General features: G+C 36.0%; 1 protein-coding gene across 2 annotated transcripts in view; it reads right to left on the reverse strand.

Moving 5' to 3' along the window:
• NUCB2 (nucleobindin 2) overlaps positions 1 to 20,546 on the reverse strand; it is a 40,293-nt gene that overhangs the window by 8,837 nt on the left and 10,910 nt on the right. For both annotated transcript variants that reach the window (XM_043481649.1, XM_043481651.1), the window contains 8 exons: positions 13,146 to 13,289; positions 12,429 to 12,536; positions 8,556 to 8,682; positions 2,926 to 3,029; positions 1,695 to 1,880; positions 1,322 to 1,412; positions 690 to 748; positions 500 to 592 (listed from right to left, as the gene is read on the reverse strand). In XM_043481649.1, coding sequence (XP_043337584.1) covers positions 500 to 592; positions 690 to 748; positions 1,322 to 1,412; positions 1,695 to 1,880; positions 2,926 to 3,029; positions 8,556 to 8,682; positions 12,429 to 12,536; positions 13,146 to 13,289 — 912 coding nt within the window. The remainder of the gene's footprint in view (positions 1 to 499; positions 593 to 689; positions 749 to 1,321; positions 1,413 to 1,694; positions 1,881 to 2,925; positions 3,030 to 8,555; positions 8,683 to 12,428; positions 12,537 to 13,145; positions 13,290 to 20,546) is intronic.

The raw sequence follows: 20,546 nt of genomic DNA on the forward strand, positions 1-20,546 counted from the left end.
GGTGGTCTAGCAGTTAGGACTCTACACTTTCACTGCCAAAGGTCTGGGTTCAAGCGTGCTCAGGGAACTACGATCCCACAAGCTAATCACACAAGCTATGCAGCACAGACAAAAACAGAAACCGTGGGCTTAAGTTATCCTGTCTATGATAGCTCTTTCAGAGTTTTTAGCTTAATAACATGAACAAGAAATAAATATTTGTTGTTATAAATCATTAAGGCATTGAGTTTTTAATTTCTTAGCAAAAATTAATTTTTTACTTCTAAAGAATGTTGTATAGCATTCTTTTATATGCAGAGCATCTTAATCTTTTAAAACATTTTAAAGTTGTTACAAAATAATTTTATTTACACTAAGGGAATCTACTGAGTGTTAATAATCCAAAATGCAAAATACAATTATATATCTATTCTGTATATTTGTTTTCCATTTAACAATAAGATTTATTGCAAGAACTTGAATAATCTGCAGAAGTAACAGGTAAACATTTCAAACATACCTCATTCATTACATGTTCCCTCATTCTAAGCCTTTCTTCCTCCATTTCTACCATATCATCCTCTTCATTTTTGGGGTCATATACTTTCTCCAACTAAAAGGAAAATTTTAAAACCAACATAAAAGAAAGGAAGATAATAGAAGAGAAAAAGAGAGAGCAAAGCCACTGAATACTTAATGAACTCATTTACCTCTTTAGTAAATAGGGCTTCTAATTCTTGTTCATCTAGGAAGCCATCACTATTGACATCTAAAGTTTAAAAGTTACAAATGCAAAAACTGATTTTAATGCCTTAGAAAATAGATAATTAAAGTACAACTAATTACAGGTGGTTTGCAAAAATATTACTTACATAAAGTATCAACATGCTACAGAAAAAGGTTTCTTTCTTTTTATGAAGCCTCCGATCAGTCCAACTGATAACAATTCACTACTTATTCATAATTCACCATAGTTATTGAGAAAAATACATGTTAACCAATTTTTCCCAAAATATAAAGCAATGTGCTTTAAGACTATATTTTAATATCACAGCCTAAAGTCTATTAGATGCAACCTAGCTAGTCACTTTACAGAGAAACTTGCAGTAAGTCACATAATGATTCAAAAATAAAAGCAAGTATAAAGATAGCTACTGAACTAAAATATTTTATACTGCAGACCAGTAATAAAGACTATTATACTACCCTTGAGAAAAACTCTAAATATTTACTATCAATAGGACTCAACTAGGAAAGTTTAGCAGAAATCAATTAAGACTAAAGCATCTTTTATTTTTCAAATAGATGATATAAATATTAATATTTGAATCAACTCTGTTACCATGTAATTTGAAAAATGTCTTGGGGTCGAAGTCATTAGGATCTAATCCATCAGCCTCTTCCCATACTTCTTTAAGCTGATCTTTGCTTCCCTGTGAATCAATTTTAAAAAAACACATAAACTGTAATCCATATATAGAGACTCAAATGCAAAATTGAAAAACTATGAAAAATTAACTCAAGATTTTAAGAACTAATAACATGATAAAATTCTACTATCTGGCACAAAGAAGTATCTTCATTTAATTATGATTTTATATATATTTTGTTTTAATTAATTTATTTTTAATTGAAGGATAATTGCTTTACAATATTGTGTTGGTTTCTGCCATACATCAACATGAATCAGCCATAGGTAAAGTCACAGTCCTTACTGGATGATTAACTTTAGGATGATTTTCATGCTTTTTCTTCATTTCTGCAAATTTAGATTCTTCTTCTTTTCTCTTTTCTTCACTCAGTGTTTTTAAGTATTCTCTCCTTTCATGTTCCTTCATCATTTCATATTTTTTAAATTCTTCATGCCGAGCCTTATCATAGTGTTCCAGATCACTTGTAGCCTATAAAGCAGTATTTAAATTAAATAAGAAGATGTGCTTGAAAATATAAATAAAAGTTTTCTTCCATATAGCATACTCTCTAACAGAAGGTAGTATACGAGGGCTAAAACATACTCAACTTTTGTTTTAAGTTCTACCCTTCTAATTTAGTCATTATTGTCAGAGATGGGCTTCCCAGGCGGTTCAGTGGTAAAGAATCTGTCTGCCAATGTGGGAGATGCAGGTTCACGCTCTGCATGGGGAAGATCCCTTGGAGAAGAAAATGGCAACCCACTCCAGTATTCTTGCCTGGGAAATCCCATGGACAGAGGAGCCTGGAGGGCTACAGTCCATGGGCTCAAAAAGGAGTCAGACATGACTTAGCAACTAAACCCATCAACGCCATCAGAGGTGTAGGCATTCAAAGAAGCTAAAAGTTCAAAGCTAGTTTCAACCTTAGGAAGTTCTGCATAAGCAAGTAATATATAAATTCATTTTAAAAAGAAGAAAAAGGAAGAGACTGTATCAAATCTGTACCATATAGAGAACTAGAATGGTTTCTAACAACTTAACTAAATATAAGAATACCCAGACTAGAACATCTAGTCTACTAACTCCAAACAGTACAACACAGGAGGTCTATGAACTGCTATCTAAAATTCCTGAGGCCAGATGTGTTTCAGAATCTTCAAGATTTTAGAAAAGATATATGGCATATATGCAATATTATGTAACACCCATGAAGAGTATAATCAAATAGATGAGTACTTCTTTATCAAAATCTATGAGTACTCATATTAAGTAAGCTAAGAAAAAAACTATAAACTGCCTTACTAGAATTCAAGCCAGGTTTCCATTTTTATAGTATTTTGGATTTGGGAATTGTTGGCAAGGGATTACAGATCTGTATGTCTACATTATTATCTGTACTATAAGAGTTACACTATCTCCCTTTAAAGATATTCTAGAGAGTATACAAAAGTTAGACTACCACTTCGTGGAATTTGTCAAATTACGAAATCTCAAAGCTACAACAAAAACAATATATTTTGATAATTATTCTCACCGCTTTGATTAGCATATCTAAATCTCTAGATTCAAACTTGTCAGGATTCAGGTGGTTTAGATGATCAAATTGTTTTAGAAGAGCATGGTGGTCTATACCTGTATCTGAAAGAAAATGAGAAAACTGTAAACAATAAGTTACTAGAAGCTAGAATCATTAATTAATATAAATGATACATAAGAATAAAAATTCATATTTTATAAGAAAGCTCAACATTTTAGATTAAAGGTTAATTTTTTTAAAGAATACTGTACACATTATTATTCTAGGCAAAGATAATATCATTGAATCTGGAATGGAATACAATTTAATGTGTGCATTTTAATGTTATTTCAAGAAAGACTAGTTGACTATCAGTGTAACTTACAGTAAAAACTACTTTTTTCTTTTTATTTTTTTATTGAAGGATAATTGCTTTATAGAATTTTGTTGTTTTCTGTCAAACCTCAACATGAATCAGCCATTGGTATACATATATTCCCTCCCTTTTGAACCTCCCTGCCATCTCCCTCCCCATCCCACCCCTCTAGGTGGATACAGAGCCCCTGTTTGAGTTTCCTGAGCCATACAGCAAATTCCCGTTGGCTATCTATTTTACTTATGGTAATGTAAGTTTCCATGTTACTCTTTCCACACATCTCACCCTCTCCTCCCCTCTCCCCATGTCCCAAATATCCATCAACAGGTTCTGGTATATAAATTATGATAGATATATATATAATGGAAATATATGCAGCTGCTAAAAAAAAAAAAGATGGTCTCTGCATATTAATACAGAAAGCTCTCCAAAATATATTATTAAAGGAAAAATACACAGCACAAAATGTATATTGCATATATCTTTTGCATAAAAAGAGAGGAAAAATGAGAACTTTTATTTGTATTTGCTTATATATAAGTAAAGAAACTCAGGAAGGATGGTATTAGGGGGCAGTGGAAACTAATAATGTACAAAACTATCCAGGAACTTTCTTTTTTTTTTTTTTTTTTGAGCCCCTCACCCCCCAGGAACTTTCTTATACTCTCTTGTTTTAAACCATATGAATCTATTGCCTACTTTAAAAATTACACATACACCTCCCCCCAATCCCTGTGGCTCAGCTGGTAAAGAATCCACCCACAATGCAGGAGACCTGGGTTCAATCCCTGGGTTGGGAAGATCCCCTGGAGAAGGGAAAGGCTACCCACTCAAGTATTCTGGCCTGGAGAACTCCATGGCCTGTATAGTCCATGGGGTCACAAAGAGTCGGAAACGACTGAGCAACTTTCACTTTCAAATTAAGAAACATTAAGCTCTTCTTCAAATTATCAGAAATTTTAACTCATAAATTGTGAATCAAGGAGAAAATATTCATAACTTTTCTAAGGATGTAAGACAGTTTACTTTAGATAATTAAATCTAGCCCGTCTTGGAATAAAGAAAACATTGCAAAGATTAAGGAGATGCTGCGGCTGCTGCTGCTCCTAAGTTGCTTCAGTCGTGTCCAACTCTGTGCGACCCCATAGACGGCAGCCCACCAGGCTCCCCCGTCCCTGGGATTCTCCAGGCAAGAACACTGGAGTGGGTTGCCATTTCCTTCTCCAATGCGTGAAAGTGAAAAGTGAAAGTGAAGTCACTCAGTTGTGTCCGACTCCTAGTGACCCCATGGACCGCAGCCTACCAAACTCCTCCGACCATGGGATTTTCCAGGCAAGAGTACTGGAGTGGGTTGCCATTGCCTTCTCCGAGATTAAGGACGATGGAAGTTGTCTAAATGCAAAGAAATCTCAAACCACCTTAGGCCTGGCTTCAAGGACAGAATCGCCTTGTGTGTCTGACTACATGAAGTAGGATGGTATGAGTTAGTTTACCTCTCATTGATGTCCTTGGTTTCAGGATAATGAGTATTTGGTACTTGTTTTCTAAGTCTATTCACCAGCAGAGAGTTTACCCTCTACACTGAAGTGAAGTGAAGAAGTGAAGTGAAGTCGCTCAGTCATGTCCAACTCTTTGCGACCCCATGGACTGTAGCCTACCAGGCTCCTCTGTCCATAGGATTTTCCAGGCAAAAGTACTGGAGTGGGTTGCCATTTCCTTCCCCAGAGCATCCTCCCAACCCAGGCATCGAACCTGGGTCTCCTGCATTGTAGAAAGATGCTTTACCGTCTGAGCCACTAGGGGTCCCCAACCTCTAGGACCTAATGCCTAATGATCTGAGGTAGAATGAATGAATGAATGAAAGTCGCTCAGTTGTGTCTGACTCTGCAACCCCATGGACTATACAGCCCATGGAATTCTCTAGGCCAGAATACTGGAGTGGGTAGCCTTTTCCTTCTCCAGGGATCTAAGGTGGAGGCAATGTAATAATAATAGAAATATAGTATACATTAAATGTAAAGCACTTGATTCATCCTGAAACCATTCCCATCACCATCAGTTCATGGAAAAATTGTCTTCCACGAAACTGGTCCTTGGTACCAAAAAGTTTGGGGACCACTGCTCTACACAATTTCTCCAATATGATCCATTGACCAGAGGTACATGTTTAAAATGCATATTACTTATCCCCAGAAGCAGCATATATAGAGGTGAGATTCAGTAATTTGTATTTTTAAACTAGCTCCCCAGGTGATTTTTATGCAACTGAAGTTTAAAAACTGATATTCTGCCCTTAGTAAATATTCAGATATTTATTGATGACAATGAACCACCCAGATAACCAACCTATACAGGCATATTACAAGGATACAGGAGCCAACTTGAAGGGTATCTCACTTGCCAAATCTGGCCCCTGGGTTTTGATTCATAATTAGAAAGGCCATTCCAAGACAATAAAGGAATTCACTTATGTTGTCAACTTTGCTTTTATGGTTTTATTTTCTACACTGAAATCTTTGATTTATATAAGCACTTATCCTGATATATATGAGATATAAATCTAACTGTACCTTTTTCCAAATGGCTATCCAACTCTATTAAGACCACTTATTTTTTTAAATCTTTATCTAATAATGAGATACCACCTTTAATGCAAACTAAATTCCGTATGTATTTAATTTTATTTCTGGAATTCTTATTTTGTTTCACTGGTCCTCTACTTACATGACAAAATCATAGAGTTCTAATGTCTGGTGTTCAGTGATATATTTTGATATCTAATATATCAAGTCCTTCTTCTTTGTTCTTCCTAAGAGGCATATTGCTTTTCTTGCTTATTTCCCTTTTCATATGAATTTTAAAATTAACTTGGCCAGTACCAGGGGAAAAATGTACATCTTTTTTATTTGGATCATGTTAAATTTATAAATTAACCTAGGAAGAATTGACATGTTTATAATGCTGAGTTTTGTATCAGAAAAATGCTATGTCTTCCTTGTTTTTTCAAATCTACTTTTGTGTCCTTCAGGAACATTTTCAAGTTTTTATCTGTAAGTCTTTCACATCTCTTAACAGGTTTATTTTGGGTATTTTATTTTTGTTGGTATAGTGAATAGTCTTCTCTTCCATTACATCTCCTAACTGGCTGTTCTTTGCACATGTGAAAAAACACTGATTTCTATATATTGTTTGTGTGCATGCTAAGTTGTTTCAGTCAGATCTGACTCTTTGAGACCCTATGGACCATAGCCCACCAGGCTTCTCTGTTCATGGGATTCTCCAGGCAAGAATACTGGAGTGGATGCATGAGACAAGTGCTTGGGCCTGGTGCACTAGGAAGACCCAGAGGAATCGGGTGGAGAGGGAGGTGGGAGGGGGGGATCGGGATGGGGAATACATGTAAATCCATGGCTGATTCATGTCAATGTATGACCAAAACCACTACAATATTGTAAAGTAATTAGCCTCCAACTAATAAAAATAAATGAAAAAAAAAAAAAAGAATACTGGAGTGGGTTGCCATTCCCTCCTCCAGGGTATCTTCCCTAAAGATACCCTGGGATTAAATTCATGTCTCTTACATCTCCTGCATTGGCAGGAGGGTTCTTTACCACTAGCACCACCTGGGATGCCCTCTGTATATTGTTTACCTTACTGAATATTCCTGTTGTATATGCTAAGTTTTTCAGACAATTACATTGAGTTTTCCAAGCACCTATTATCTGCAAATAGAGATGATTTTATTGCCTACTTTCCATTTACTTCACCTCCAACTTTTTCATTTGTATAATTGCTTTGATTAATACCTCCAATACAATATTAATTAGTAGTGGTGACATAGTGAGCATCATTGTTTTGTTTCTAATTTTAGTTAAAATACATATTTGTGTTTCTCCAATAAGTATGTGTAGCTGAGCAGGACATATGTGATCATGTTACAGAAATATCTATTGATTACTATTTTATTACTTTTAAAAAATTAATTAGGTGTGTTAATTCCTGTCAAATGCCTTTTCTGAATATATGGAGGTGATCATATGAGCTTTCTTTGAGATATCTTCACATTTCAAAAACTCTGCTTCTTAGCTGTGTAATCTTCTCATAGTCTAAAATTAGAATATGGGAGGATAAATAGGCAGAGCCAGAGGAGTTTTAGAGCAGTGAAACTACTCTGTATGATACTGTAATGGTAGACACATGTCATTATAAATTTACCTGGACCCATAAACCAAGAGTGAAATATAAACTATGGATTTGGGGGTATCATGATATGTCAGTGTAGGTTCATCAGTTGTTGGGAGATGTTGGTATTGGGGTAAACTGTGAACATTTGGGGACAGGTCGTATATGGGAAATATCTGTACCTTCCCCCCAATCTTGCTATGAACCTTATATTGTACCAAAAATAAAAATCTTAATTTAAAAAAAAAAATTGAGGGGAATTCCCTAGTGGTCCAGTGTTTTAGAGTCCACACTTTCAATGCAGGGAGCCCAAGTTCGATCCTTGGTCAGGGAACTAGATCCCGCGTGCCACAGTGAAGTTCAAAGATACCCCCATGCCACAACTAAGACCAGGCACAGCCAAAGAAATGCATAAATAGATAAATATAATTTTTTTAAAAATACAAATTTGAAAGATTTATTCCAATTCATTATTTGTCCTTTGACTCTGCATGTTCTTTTGTTACCAAAAAATTTTTTCTTCCTGTATCTACACATATAATAATGTATAATATTAGATTTCCTAAAAAGTTAATCTTGCATTCCTAAAATAAATCCACTTGCTATGACAGAGTATTCTTTTAACATCCAATTATTTTGGTTTTGGCATCAATACACGATAAGAGTGTGGAAGTTTCCTTCTTCATTTGTGCTCTGGAATACTTTAAATAGCACTGACAATCTGCTCTCTAATGGTTTAGCAGAATTGCCTTTGGCATTGTCTGAACCTGGTGTTTTTGTGGAGCTAGCTCTGTCAATTTTTATATTTCATCTATGAAAATTGTTCTAATTAGTTTCTCTCCCCTACTTTCTTTTGGTCTTCCTTGATGTTATTTTCCCTCTTTAAAGCAATGGCTTAATTCATTACTTTTCAGTCTTCCTTTTTTGATATAATTATTTAAGCGCAATCATTCTGATTTTTGAATGACATTTTGAAAATTAAGAGAAGCCAAATCAACTCTAACATTAAGTTTTGACTAAAGGAACATGGTCTGTAAACTGACCTCAAAACCAAATATTGGAATTTTCAGACCTTTTCTTTAGCACTTACCTTGAAAAGAATCTAATTTAGCTTTAATCAGCATTCTTAACCTTGCCACTTCTTGCCTTTTCAGTTCATCAAGTTTTGTCCTCACATGGTGACTTACTAAATCCAGTTCTTTGCTTAGCCTCCCACTCTGTTAACAAAAATGAAAAATTAATGTTATCTATAATATTACATTTTTAGATAAGATACAATATATCTAAAATAGGGTTATGATAAAGTAGTGATAAATACTTTGAGATAAATTTGATATTAAAAACATTTCTTTCAGAAGAAATTCAGTTTGTAACTCTAAATAAAGACATCTAACAGCCATAATTAAAGCAAAAACAAGAAACTCAAAAAGTAACTTAAATTGTAAAATGGTGCAGCCACTTTGGAAAACAATTTGACAATTTCTCAAAAAGTTAAACACTGAGTTACCATATGATCCTGCAAATCCATTGCTAGATATATACCTAAAGAGTAGAAACATATGTTCACATAAAGTATTAAATATGAATGTTCACAGCAGCATTTTTCACACTAGCCAAAAAAGTAGAAATAACCCAAATGCCCATCAGCTGATGAATTGATAAAATATGGAATATACCAATATATGCTACAATATGCTGAACATTGAAACCACTATGCTAAGTCAAAGAAGCCAAGCACAAAGGGCCAAATTTTGTATAATTCTACTCATATGAAATGCACAGAATAGGCAAAACCACAGAGATAGAAAGTAGATTAATGTTGGCCAGGGGCTGAGGAGAGGAAAGGGAGATAGACTGCTTAATGGTTACAGGGTTTCATTTTAGAGGAAATAAAATTGTTCTAAAATTAGATAGTAGTGATGGTTATATAACTCTGTACATATATGAAAACCACTGCATTGTATACTTTAAAGGGGCAAATTTTATGGTATATTAATTATATTCTGATAAAGCTTTTTTAAGTAACACGGCTTCCTTAAGCTTTAGTCATTCCATATATAAAAAACTTATCAAAATTCATCTTTTTTAGGTTGTCTCCTTTGATTACTTAGATTATTCGAATAGATACATGCTTCAAATTTTAAGAAACGAAATAGTTGGTGGTTTACTTTCTCTTGTTTATAAATGCATTTGCAATCATAAACTGCAAGTCTAGCTAGCAATCAGGCACACAAACCCTTCAGGCTTGAGTCAAGGGGGCCTGCTGAGGAAGGGAAGGGAAAGAAACTCCACAAGGGACACCAAGAAAGAATGTTCAGAGTGGGGAAAGGAGAGCCAAGAGAATAGTCTGCTACAGAAGCAAAAAGAGCAGTATATTTCAAGGAGAGATGGTCACTATTATTGATAAAACAATAGTTCTCAAGCGGAAGCACCAACGTCACTTGGGAACACCAGATCCGCAGGCCCTAGACTTACTGAATCATAAAGTTGGGAGGTGGGGCCCAGAAATCCGTTTTAACAATTCAAAATTTTGAGAACCACTGAGATAAAATAAAGGAGTCCAGTAAGAAGAGGAATAGAATGTGCTCACTAGATCTGGCAATTAAGAAGTCATGACATCCTTCACAAAAGTACACTCGGGGAAGTGGCACAGGAAATGCCATGATCCTCCCAGTTAGCAATGTTTGGTAAGGGAAGAAATGTAGTGTGAGTCTCCTTTCAAAATGCTTAGCTGAAAAGGAAAGGACAACTTCTAACTTTTTCTCCAGTTTTTCCTGAGAAAAGAGGAACTGCCTAGCTGTTTGAAATGATTCTGTTGGGTTGGGTTTTGTTGTCTAGTTTTACTCATTTCTTTTTCATTAAATAACTGTTTAACTTACTCCATTTTTTTCTCCCCGCCTCCCCAGTCCAACCTCATAAAGAAAAGGAATTGACTGTGAAAGGAAGACAGTTATAAAAGTATTCCCATACCAAATAAGCCAAGCTAGCTGCCTTTTTTCCCCTGGTTATTTCTATATAGTAACTCCCATTATCCACATTTTTGTTGGCCCTCAAATAATGCTCTTAGTCCTAACTGAAGTATTGTAGATAAGAGACACTGAAAGGTCTCTATTAGATATCCTTCATCCCAGGAAATTAGTTCCATAGCTCAAATAAATTTTTCAAGGAAACACAAGATTATTCAGGGGATTGTGGGTATTATCTAAGTGAAATAAATCAGGCAGAGAAAGAAAAATGCTGCCTGACATATGTGGAATCTAAAAAAACAGAACAAACCAACTAAACCAAATGAAAAACAGACCCACACATGCAGAGAACAAATTGGTGGTTGCCAGAGTGGAGGGAGGTTGGGGAAGAAATGAAATGGGTGAAGGGGATCAAGAGGTACAAACTCCCAGATATAAAATAAATAAGCCATGGGGATGTAATACACTACATGGGGTGTGCAGTCAATAATATTGTATTAATTTTGTGAGGTGACAGATGGTTACTAGACCTGTATTTCCCAAAGTATACAAATGTCAAATCACTATGTCCTAAACATTAAACTAATATAATACCATATGTCAAATATATGTCAATTTTTTTTAAAAAAGGAAATTCTCAAATAAAATAAAATAAAGATAATTCAAGGGAATTATTGGCATAAGGCTGCTACCATTCTCCCAGAAAAGTTCACAGCTTCCAAGAGGAAAGCTGTGAACTAAAAGCTACACACAGGCTCTGATAGCAGCCACAACCTTACGCAGTCAGACTTTCAAAAGGGGCCCAGACCAGGGACAGAAACTAAAATAAGAAGGATGCTTGATCCAGAATGTTTCCTTCAAATGAAGTTCTCTAGTTCTGATTCTAGAAACAGCTGAGATAATTTTTTAGGAAAGTTAAAAACAGATAAGAATAATATAAGCAAACCAATAAAACTATCTTGAGAGATATAACTGAAAGTTTAAAATTAAATCATTGAATTTTTTTTTTTTTTTTTTTACTTCTGACTCTAAGATAAACCAAATTAAATGGATTCATTACCCTTCAAGGATGGGCTTCCCTGGTGGCTCAGATGGTAAAGAATCTCCCTCAAGGCAAGAGACCCGAGTTCAAGCCCTGGATCAGGAAGATCCCCTGGAGAAGGAAATGGCAACCCACTCCAGTATTCTTGCCTGGAGAATCCCATGGACAGAGGAGTCTGGTGGGCTACAGTCCAAGGGGTCACGAAGAGTCGGACACGACTGGGAGACTACACTTTCACTTTCACCCTTCAAGGATGGGCTTTAAAAGAATCTCTCATGTCAGATCTTGTTTTTGCAACCTCTTTTCTTTATTATGAGTACGAAGGAGAGGTCTAGGACTAAGATAATGTCTAATAAATGGGGTTCTTAGGACAGAGGCTAATTAAACCTCCCCTATTAAGATAAGATATGGGCCATTACATCCTCTGTTAATCTGGGTCTGATTAAACACCAGAACTAAACTAACTCTAAACCTTTGAATAGCTTCCTGCTGGCCTCCCATCATGTTTCAAGTCTCTTACCATGATGTACAAGACCCTCTATCATCTAGCCCATGATTCCTTCCAACCTCATCTTTAGGCCAATCATGGCCTCCACTTCCCAGGCTAGCTTCCAGAAACATTTGCTACTTCCAGGTTCCTATATATCTCCTGCACCTTGACCTGGGATGCCTCCCAGTCTTTCTCCTTTTCTCAGCCACATCTTTAAGCAATAGACATAATCTCTAGGAAGAAATATGACCCACCTTCCCCCACTGAATTAGGTGTCCAATCTTATATCTCCAAAATACATTATACACTTATCACATATTCATTGTAGTAATCTTTTTCTCGGTATTAGTCTCCCTTGAGGGTTCTTTAAGGGCTGCGAATGAGACTCATCTTTGTAATCCCAATACTTAGCTCAGTGTCTGGCATGCTTAAATATTTGTCAAACAATTATTTAATTACATTTACCTTTATTTCCTCTATGTCTGCTTTCTGGAGCTTTTCTCTGAAATGACTATCTGTTTCCAGCACATCAATCACTTGCTTGAGGTATTCATCATAATAAAGTCCAGTATCCTTCAAATTAAGAAACAAACAATAACTCTTCTGAAAGTTTTTCCTTCCCTGTATCTAAAGATCTCAATCCTAAAAAACAAACAAAAAAACAAATGTCTAGAAAAATGGTACTGAGACAAACCGACTTTGACAGTTTGGGCAAAGTTAAAAAACTGTATTTCTCAAATGAAGAACGTTGTATCAGAACCAATGTCATGTTTTACTCCTATGTAAAAGCCAATTTTCTCTATCACTTAGACAAAGTAGACTTAACCAATAATATTAAAATTATTGAGTTTACCCCATTGTTACCTGTCTCCTTCATTGTTATCTGTCTCTTCTCTGAATATAATACAATGTTTTCTTGGCTGGTTATCTCCATCTTGGAAATACATCATTTAATGTATTCTCTTATATACTATCTAATATACTAATTAGATATATATATATATAACATAACTACATTAAATAAATTTTGTCTAATATTAAACAACAACATTTACTTATTTATTATACATTTTACTACTTTTTGAAAAATAGTTCCTAAATTTCCAATTTTATAAATAACAAATCTTTGCAATATTTTAGCTAAAATTCTTCCCACCAGGTTATCTTTGTCATTTCACTTACTGGTGGTTCTATCTTTGCACTGTCCACAGGCTGAGCAGATTTTACTTTTGTCTTGTCTATGTCTATAGGCACAGCTTCAAGAGTAGTAAGTGAGCACGTAAACAAGAGAAAACAACATTGTGGAAGGATGGTCCTCCACTTCATCTGAAATAAAGGCAAAATCATATTAAGGTTCTGAAAAAACATTTTCAAACTATATATATATATATACCACATTACCACATTAGTACCACATTAATAATACCACAATTAATAATATAATATATTTGATTTTAGGGAGCTTAATTCTAGGAATTCCAGAATTCTAGGAAAGGGGTTAAGAATAGATTATAACATCAAAAATAATGCTTAAAATAGATCACTAAAGAAAATCAGGAAAGAAATGCTTTTCAGCTAAAATTAAAAAAACAAGTAAACAAAATTTTAAAGTTTAAACTGCTTATATAAGAAAACATTTGGTTAATTTAAAAAGCTTCAAATAAAGGTGGTAATGAGGGACTCAATTTTTTAAAAAATAAATAGCCCAAGTTTAAGAAAGGGAGAAGGGAAGACTATATATATATATATTTTCTCAATTAAAATACTAAAGAGCCAAAATTACTTCTGGATATGATATTTAAATTAGCTTTGATCTAATTTTGAAAGTAATTTGCTCTATGAACATAAATTGATTTAAAAAGACAAATAACTGGCTGAAAATATTCTCTTAACCTTACCAGACATTATTTTATCATAGCCAATGTTATTCATTGTCCAGTTGTTAAATCATGTCTGATTTTTTGTGACCACATGGACTGCAGCGTGCCAGGCTTCCCTGTCCTTCACTATCTCCTGGAGTTTGATCAAACTCATGTCCATTAAGTCAGTGATGCCATCCAACCATCTCATCCTCTGTTGCCCTCTTCTCTTCCCATATATGACAAAGTTCTTTTTGGTCAAGAATTTTTCAAATAAATAGGTCAATAAAATATCAAGCAGGATGTAACAGGGCTGAAGCAAAAGAGTAACAACTAGTGCTGGTCCCAGAATATTATTCAAATCTTGGACATCCCTGGTGTTCCAGTGGTTAAGAATCCATCTTGCAAGGCAGAGGATATCAGTTCAATCCCTGGTCCAGGGAGATCCCACATGCCACTGAGCAACTAAGCCTATGTGCCACAACTACTGAGCCCATGTGCTGCAACTACTGAAGCCTGTATGCCTAGAGCCTGTGCCCTGCAGCAAGACAGCCACAACAGTGAGAAGTCCAAGCACCACAGCTAGAGAGTAAGCCCTGCTCTCCAGCTAGAGAAAGCCTGCTCACAGCAACCAAGGGCCAGTGCAGCCCAAAATAAATAAATAAATTTTTTAAAAAAATATTGTTCAAATCTTGCTTATTAATTTTCTACTTCATAAGGATATTTGTAGCTCCAGAGGATCTACTACCAGAATTAGAATGAATGAAAAGCTCATACTTAATTTATTTGATACACATAGACTGATAATAGGATCCAAGTCAAAAATAATGGTCTGACCGTCAATCTGGAATATGCATTATTTAATTCAGAGAATTCCAAACTTAGCTGGCCATGGACTTTTTTTTAAGTAACACGTCTTTATCCACAGAACCCAGTCTGGAAGAATACACTGCCTCATTTTCACCACAACCCTAGGTAGTATATAGCAGTGACTCATTTTACAGATGAAGAAATTTTAATGGAAATAATTCACTCACACAGCATTGTCTTGAATTAACAAAATCACTAGAATTCACATTTTAGTGCTATTTCTAGTATATCAAAATTTTTAGCATCATTATTGAGATACAATTCACTTGCCATAAAATTCTTCCATCTAAGGTACAGGATTTGTCTATTCTATAAAGATGTTACTCAAAGTCTAGTTCTCAAACTTAAAGGATAAAATCATCTGGGAGCTTGTTGGAAATGCAGATTCTCAGGTTGCACCAAAGACTTCTGGAGTCAGAATCTCTGGGGTGGGACCCTGGAATCTGTTTTAACAAACACTCCAAGTGATCCCTACATATGGATACTCAAGTCCAAGACTCACTCTTCTCTAGGACACTAGTCCTTCAACACGACTGTTGTGAGTAAATGTTACTTATAATGAAATTTTGGGAGATACTGGCTCAATGAAGTTAAATATGTTCCCATCTTCATAAGACTTTTAGAACTTGAGACGGGCTACTCAGTGTTAGGAATCTCTAACAGAAGGATGATTTGTCTTCCCACAGAATCTTTTCCCGGCCATGAATCACCTACTCTTCTCACAACGATTTTTTATGATAACAAAGGTTTATTTCTCATTTCATGCTTCATGCCCACTATAGGTATATGCTTTGCTTCTGTTCTTTTGAGATATAATTTACATGCTATAAAACTTACGCTTTTCAATCACACAATTCAGTGGTTTTTAGTACATTCACAAGGCTGTGTGATTATCAACATTATCCAATTTTAGAACATTTTCATCACACCAAAAAAGAAACCACATACCTATTAGCAGTCACTCCCCATTTCTCCTATTCTCTCAGTCTGTGGCAACCATAAATCTGCTTTCAGTCTATATAGATTTGCCTACTCTGGACATTTTATATAAACGGAATCGTATAACATATGGTCTTTTTTATATCTGGCTTTTTTCATATAGCCTTATGCTTTCAAGGTACAACCATGTTGTAACATGAATCAGCAATTCATTCTTTTTTTTTTACAGCTGAATAGATATTCTACTGTATGGATATTCTACATTTTGTTTATCAGTTCATCAGTTGATGAAAATTTGGGTTATTTATGCTTTCTTTTTTTATTAAAGATTACAATAAATGGTCTCCTTTTTTGTTGTTGCTTTAAATTTTTATTTATTTATTGGTCACACTCAGTCTTTGTTGCTGTGAGCGGGCTTTCTCTAGTTGCAGGGGGCGGGGGCTACTCTTCATTGCAGTGCTCGGGCTTCTCATTATGGTGGCTTCCCTTGCTGCGGACACAGGTTCTAGGCTCCAGGGCTCAGTAGTTGCGGCTCTTAGGCCCTAAAGCATGGGCTTAGTAGTTGTGGCACACAGGTTTAGTTGCTTCACAGCATGTGGAATCTTCCCAGACCAGGAATCGAGCTTGTGTTTCCTGTACTGGCAGGCAGATTCTTGGCTACTGCACCACCAGGGAAGTCCTATTTCTACTTTTTTTGGTTAGTATGAATAATACTACTATGGATATTTATGTTCCAGTTACTGTGTTTAACACAACAACTTGAATACTTTTTGTTGTGTATCTAGGAGGAGAATTGCTAGATCAATTCTGTAACTCCATTTATAATTTCTTGAGGAACTGCCAAACTGTTTTCCATGGCAGCTATATCTTTTCCCATACCACCAGCACTATATAAGGGCCCTAATTTCTGCATCCTCGCTAACACATACTATTTATTGTCTATCTTTTATTATAGCTAACCTACTGGGTGTGAAGCAGTATCTTATTGTGAGTTTGATTTGCGTTTTATTGGCTACTGATGTTGACCATGTTTTCAAGTATTTATTAGCAATACATTTTACCTTTTAAAAAATTTAAAAAGTGTGAGTTAGTTTTTTTTTAATTCTGAATTGAAATTTTTGTTTACCTTTGCCAAGTCCCCTATGCCACTGTAAACAGGCTGACCAAATGACTATTAGACAACACTAGAGTTTTAAGTGTAATCACGACTGAAAAGCCCAAGTTATGACTTAACTGCTCAAGTCAATTTTGATGTCTTCTACATATACTTCTGGGGCTTAATTGAGTCTCAATGGCCCCTAACATAGTACACATATAGTTAGAAAATGAATAATTGCTAAAATGATTTGGGCATGCATGCTAAGTTGCTTCAGTCACGTCCAACTCTTTATGACCCTATGGACTGTAGCCCACGAGGCTCCTCTGTCCATGGGATTCTCCAGGCAAGAATACAAAGCAGGCTGGGTACAGACTCCCCCAGTCCCAGGGAAGGTGGGGTCCTGCCCCTAGGATGCTGCAGCAGAGAGGGGGGGCCCGTGTTGACTGTCAGGTGTAGGGGCCACCTTCTCCACCTGTTCTGTCAGGGAGGAGGTAGCCATTATTTGTCCCAGCCTGGGGCTCCCCTCTGGTTTCCTATTTGCAGTTACTTGAATAAAAAAATATCCTTTTCTGGAAAAAAAAAAAAAAGAATACTGGAGTAGGTTGCCATGTCCTCCTCCAGGGGCTCTTCCCAACCCAGGGACAGAACCTGCAGCTCCTGCACTGCAGCCAAATCCTTTACCACTAAGCCACCAGGGAAGCTAAAAATGATTTGAATAGTCTCTACAATGTGCATGTGGAAAGTCAGCTCAGTGTTATACCTCCATAACTTCATTTTGCAAGCCCCACCAGGAACTGTGACTACTATCACTTGATACAGTCAATCCGGAGTTTAAAAGACCCTTTCACACAGACTCCTTCCTCCACCCTGGGTTCATCTCCAATGTTCCTCAGGCTCTCCTTTTCCTACCATACAACACATGCATTAATAAACAGTTCTGCTTAGCAACTGGAAGCTATGTTGTATGCTGTTAAATATGCCCTTTTTAATAGTGTCCACCTTTACTTCAATACACAATAGAAGCCTGAGAGTAATAAAAATAAACCTTAGTTAAATACAGTCTTGGAAGTGGAATCCCTTCACCAATTTGTCATTTCTACTCTCTCATTCTTCTTTCAAGTATATCATAAAATGAAGAGAGTCACGGAGGAACGTGTTTGTATATATGAAAATGTCTGTGTGCACGTGTCCTGATAGCATCTCAAAGTGACAAAAAGTGTCTGAGAATCTGCTCTAAAATAGTGGATGAGTTTATGGTACATAAACATTTAACTGAGTTCTAGGCTCATTATAAACAACAACAGAAACCATCTATTGAGTGTCTACTACGTACTTCCCTCGTGACTCAGCTGGTAAAGAGTCCTCCTGCAAAGCGGGAGACCTGGGTTTGATCCCTGGGTTGGGAAGATCCCCTGGAGAAGGGAATGGATACCCACTTCAGTATTCTGGCATGGAGAATTCCATGGACTGTATAGTCCATGGGGTCGCAAAGAGCCGGACACGACTGAGCGACTTTCACCACCCCCCACACACACACACACACTACGTACTAATCAGTATGCTAAATTTTTTTATTACATTAATTTAATTCTTACAATGGCCCTGTGAAATAAACACTATTATTCCCATTTTAAAGTACAGGAATCTGAAACATATCAGTTAAAAATTTTGAACTGGATCACATGGCAGTAAGTGGTAGATCCAGAGTGTGGACCTGGGAGTGACTGAAAGCCTGTCTGCTTTTAAGCAGTGATTCTCAAAGCATGGTGGTCCCTGAGCCAGCAGCACCAGCACCACTTGGGAATTTGTTAGAAATGATCAGGGCTTATTCCAGATCATCTAAATCAGAGAATCTTTGAGGGAGGTGGGGGGGTGAGGGATGCAAAGTCTATTTTAACAAGTGGTTAAAATACAGGTGGTTCCAAAGTAGCTAACATTTGAAAACATACTGCTTCCCTTAGCTCTGTTATTCATAAACCTCCTCTGCAATGAGAGACAAAGAGAATGCTTATCTGAAAAGTAAATTTGGATCCTCAAGGAAAAGAAAAATGGATGATACTACCATGTGTAAAATAGCTAGTGGGAAGATGCTCTCTAGTACAGGGATTTAGCGCGGTGCTCTGTGATGATCTAGAGGGATGAGACGGGGGAGGTGGGAGGCTCAAGGGGAAGGGAATGCATGCATGATAAGTTACTTCAGTCTCTTTGCAACCCCATGGACTGCAGCCTGCCAGTCTCCTCTGTCCATGGAATTTTCCAGGCAAGAATACTGGAGTGGGTTGCCATTTCCTTCTCCAGGGGATCTTCATGACCCAGGGATCAGACCCCACATCTCTTAAGTCTCCTGCATTGGCAGACATGTTCTTTACCACTAGCGGGAAGTAGAAGGCTCAAAGGGGAGGGGATATATGTATACATATAACTGATCCACTTTGTAGTACAGCAGAAACTAACACAATATTGTAAAGCAGTTAAACTCTAATTTTTTTTAAAAGGTGTTATACCTAAGAAGAGTAAGGCAAATTAAATTTAGGTGTATACACTATCCACTTGCTATAAGACCTCAGTATTATTTATGCTCTTAGATTCTATTAGTAGTTAATTCCACTGAATAAAGTGTAGATCTTTTCTGCTACATTATTAGAAATACTAATAAAATTGCTTGTATTCACAACAATTTTAAGAAATGATTAAGCTATATGATTTATAAACGCCTTTAAACCAAACACTGCTTATTCAATCAGCTGAAAACTGCCTTGGTATATCAAATAGAAAATTTAGGTGGTGGGATACAAAGAACACAAAAATCAACTACCAATAAAATTTCCTGTCTAGATATAGTAAAAAGGAAGTAAAGCCAGGAACGTCTCACACTTTGGATACAGAGTGTGAGACACTGTACACTTTTTAAAGAGTGAATTTTAAGATATGTGAATCATACTTCAACTTTTTTTAAAGTAATGAAAAATAGAGAAAAAAACCTGAGCTTGTAAAAGAAATGTGAACATTAAAAAAGGAACAATTACAATTTGCAAACATAATTTACTATAAAAGTATGGAAGGACTGATGCTGAAGCTGAAACTCCAGTACTTTGGCCACCTCATGCAAAGAGTTGACTCATTAGAAAAGACCCTGATGCTGGGACGGATTGGGGGCAGAAGAGGAAGGAGACAACAAAGGATGAGACGGCTGGATGGCATCACCAACTCAATGGGCATGAGTTTGAGTAAACTCCTGGAGTTGGTGAGGGACAGGGAGGCCTGGAGTGCTGCAATTCATGAGGTCGCAAAGAGTCAGACACGACTGAGCGACTGAACTGAACTGATGTAAGTTTTAAAATTAGCTAAGCTCTATAACTTTTCATAATTATCCAGTTTTTACATTCTTAATCATTTTTGTCTAGATAAAATGACTATTATCATACTAGAAAAGTGAAAATCTTGCACTTTAATTTTGGATTTATCTGTTTTTCCTTATAATTCTGGCCATTTTCCTTTAAATATTTTGAGGCTATGTTTTTAAATGTACACAAACAAGATTTTCTAGGTTTCTGGTAGATTTAATCTTTTTCACATTTGAGTGACCTTTATATCCCAATTTGCCTTAAGGTCTATTTTGATAGTTTTTAAACCAGTTTTTTTTTTTTTATTAGTGTGTAGATACACATACACACCCACACACACATTCTCACACACTTTCTTAAAATTCAGCATACCAGTCTTTCCAACTAGAGTATTTTCTCTGTTTATATTTAATCAAATTACTGACAATGTACTTAATTCCTCAGTTTAACATCTCAGAAATCAGAGTGTTTT

The sequence above is a fragment of the Cervus canadensis genome, chromosome 11 (genome assembly GCF_019320065.1).
Source record: "Cervus canadensis isolate Bull #8, Minnesota chromosome 11, ASM1932006v1, whole genome shotgun sequence".
Lineage (NCBI taxonomy): Eukaryota > Metazoa > Chordata > Mammalia > Artiodactyla > Cervidae > Cervus > Cervus canadensis.